The sequence below is a fragment of the Aplysia californica genome, unplaced genomic scaffold, assembly GCF_000002075.1.
Source record: "Aplysia californica isolate F4 #8 unplaced genomic scaffold, AplCal3.0 scaffold00129, whole genome shotgun sequence".
Classification (NCBI taxonomy): domain Eukaryota; kingdom Metazoa; phylum Mollusca; class Gastropoda; order Aplysiida; family Aplysiidae; genus Aplysia; species Aplysia californica.
The window spans coordinates 272,262-274,745 of NW_004797399.1; the positions used below are offsets into that span (position 1 = coordinate 272,262).

Sequence of the window (2,484 nt, forward strand, 5' to 3'; positions counted from 1 at the left end):
GGGGGAGGAGGACGACGACGACGACAAATAGGAGGAAGAGGGGGAGGGGAGGAGGAGGAGGAGGAGGAAGATGATAATGATGATAAACCCCAGCATTAAAAAACAACAACAATGAAATAGAATTAAATAAACACGAAAACGAAAAATAATAATAGATAATAGACTGCATTTGAAAAGCGGAAATCCCCTCTCAACAGCAAGTTCTATGCGCTTCACAACCTATCGTATTACCCCAGCAGACCTGAGAGCATTCTGAAGCAAAATCAACTTCCTGGGAAGTATACAGTGCGAGCGGCCATTTATAGGCGCTAAAACATTAACATACTGACAAGATCTTTCGTTGTCTCTGGCCGAATACCCATTCCCAGCTGTGTGAAGTGAGGACTATTCGTGTAAAGTGCCTTTTACCCTATCTGTACGCCGTGAGGTCAATTTGTACCCCCTGGGTTATATTCTTCACTTTTTAGAATACTTCTAGTACAAAGATCTCTTTGAAACTTTCAGTATTTCTCAAAAAATCATTTTGACCGACTGCTCTGCCAATCGTACGGATCGGATTAGCGAGTAAATTTCCTCTTTGGAAAGTGATGGCACAGAGTTCCTCACGTCGTATGGATACGATAGTAAAACCCGACGTACGGATTGCGTTAGTATAAACTAACGAAATGTGTTCTTGTCTCTCCTCCACATGTCGGCGCCTCAGGTTCTGCGTGGGTGACCGCTTCTACCTCGTCGACAACAAAATCCTGTGTGAGTTTGACTACGAGGAGCGGATGATGTTCGCCAACCTAGGAGGCACCATGACACCCAACGCTCCGGGCTCCGGACAGAACGGTCTACCCAACGGTATCGGGCCCTGCAGCGGCTCCGTCACTGGACCAGGAAATGGAGGAGGGGGAGGAGGAGGAGGCGGAGGAGGTGGAAGTACAGCAGGAGGAGGAGGAGCAGGAGGGAACGCCGGAGGCGGAATCACAGCGACTGCAGGCGGAGGAGGAGGTGGAAGTGGCGGCCTGGGTGGTTTTGGTTATGGTAGCGGCTACAATGCCCTGACTCAAATCAAAAGGCAGACTCAGAGTTTGAGTGATGACGTCTCCAGCGGTTATGGAAGCCCCTCGCCCAGCTCCTTATGACAATCCGTTCATGCCCGTCTTGTTAAGTAACTGTTTTGTTCTCCTCGGTTTCATGAATGTCCATTGTGTCGAGATGTCTTTTGGTGTACGTATTTTTCAACCGTCTATTCGCTTTGATCATAATTTCTTTTTTTTTTCATTTTTTATTCTTTCTTGGTTTGTTTTCTTTTTGTTTGGCGAAGATTTTTATTAAGCCTGTTTCATTCTATTTCATTTACTGAAGGATCCGTATGTTTGTCAATATTTATGAGGAAACGTTTACATCCGAAATTGTTTATTCACCAATAAGCAACAAAGAGGAAATTACATCGCATAATCGATGTCAATACTGGTGGAATGGGTACAGATAGAGGTACTGCGCGACGTGCAACACTAATGTGTACTTTTTTCATTTTTACACGTCAAAAGCAAAGTTACATAAATATTCCTCATGAAACATTACATGTAAGATGTACTCTTAAAATCATTTTCCTTTTCATTTATAGGGCGAATTCTGACGCTGATATTAGCGGAAATAATCTTCGACGAAACGTTTACCCGCATAAATTGGCAAAGAAACACTCTTTACCGATTGGTTATGACTGTGAATGATGAAGAGTGCTCCTAGTCTGTGAATAGATTGTCAAATTGGATAAAGACATGCTTAATAAAAAGCGAAGCCGCTTTAAATCAACTGTGAAAAGAATAATGTGTCTGAAAAGGTGACGTCTGAGAAATATTTGACTGTGATGAGACTGATAGTAATTATGTATCATCTTTCATATCTGCAGTTCCATGGTTTTATTTGTTTGTTTGATTGTTTATTTGTTTGTTTTCCTCTTTTGTCCCCTTTCAGCTCAAATATACAGTTATTGTTATTTTTCAAACGTGTAAAGTAGTGGTGTGTCTGTGGCCTTTCGAGTCCTCTCAGAGTCTCATTTCGGATGTAGGCGGGGGAGATAATTATTTTTCTTTTTGTTTTGTTTGGGGAGGGGGGGGAATGTTTTTGGCTTTTTTTAGGGTGGTTTGTTTGTTTGTTTTGTTTTTGTTTTGTTTTTCGTGGAGGGGGGGTGTGAGTGTGTTTTTAGTGTTTTGTTTTTGGAAGGGAGACCATTTGTAGTGGTTATAATACCCTTTCTAGATTCGATTCAGATTGAGTTTTTATTCCATGGGTTTTTTAGACCTCTCTGAAATTGGCTTAGTCAATTCGAAACAAAATGGAAGAGAGCTAAAATACGAAATGTTTGTTTTATCTAAATGTCAAGCCTAAACGACATCTATGAGAAGGACAGAATGGTTGAGGTTTTTATTGTGCCAACAATCTGTAAGGTTAAAACAAAATACAGTAATTCATTTAGCTATTTCTAACTGGGGG

The 2,484-nt window shown here is 41.5% G+C and overlaps 1 protein-coding gene across 4 annotated transcripts in view; it reads left to right on the top strand.

Moving 5' to 3' along the window:
* The window catches only part of LOC101850710 (rhombotin-1), a 164,122-nt gene extending 161,800 nt beyond the window's left edge, over positions 1-2,322 (top strand). For all 4 annotated transcript variants that reach the window (XM_005096437.3, XM_005096439.3, XM_035969237.1 and 1 more), the window contains one exon: positions 704-2,322. In XM_005096437.3, the coding sequence (XP_005096494.1) occupies positions 704-1,130 (427 nt within the window). In that variant the 3' untranslated portion in view covers positions 1,131-2,322. The remainder of the gene's footprint in view (positions 1-703) is intronic.
* Positions 2,323-2,484: the final 162 nt, after the last annotated feature.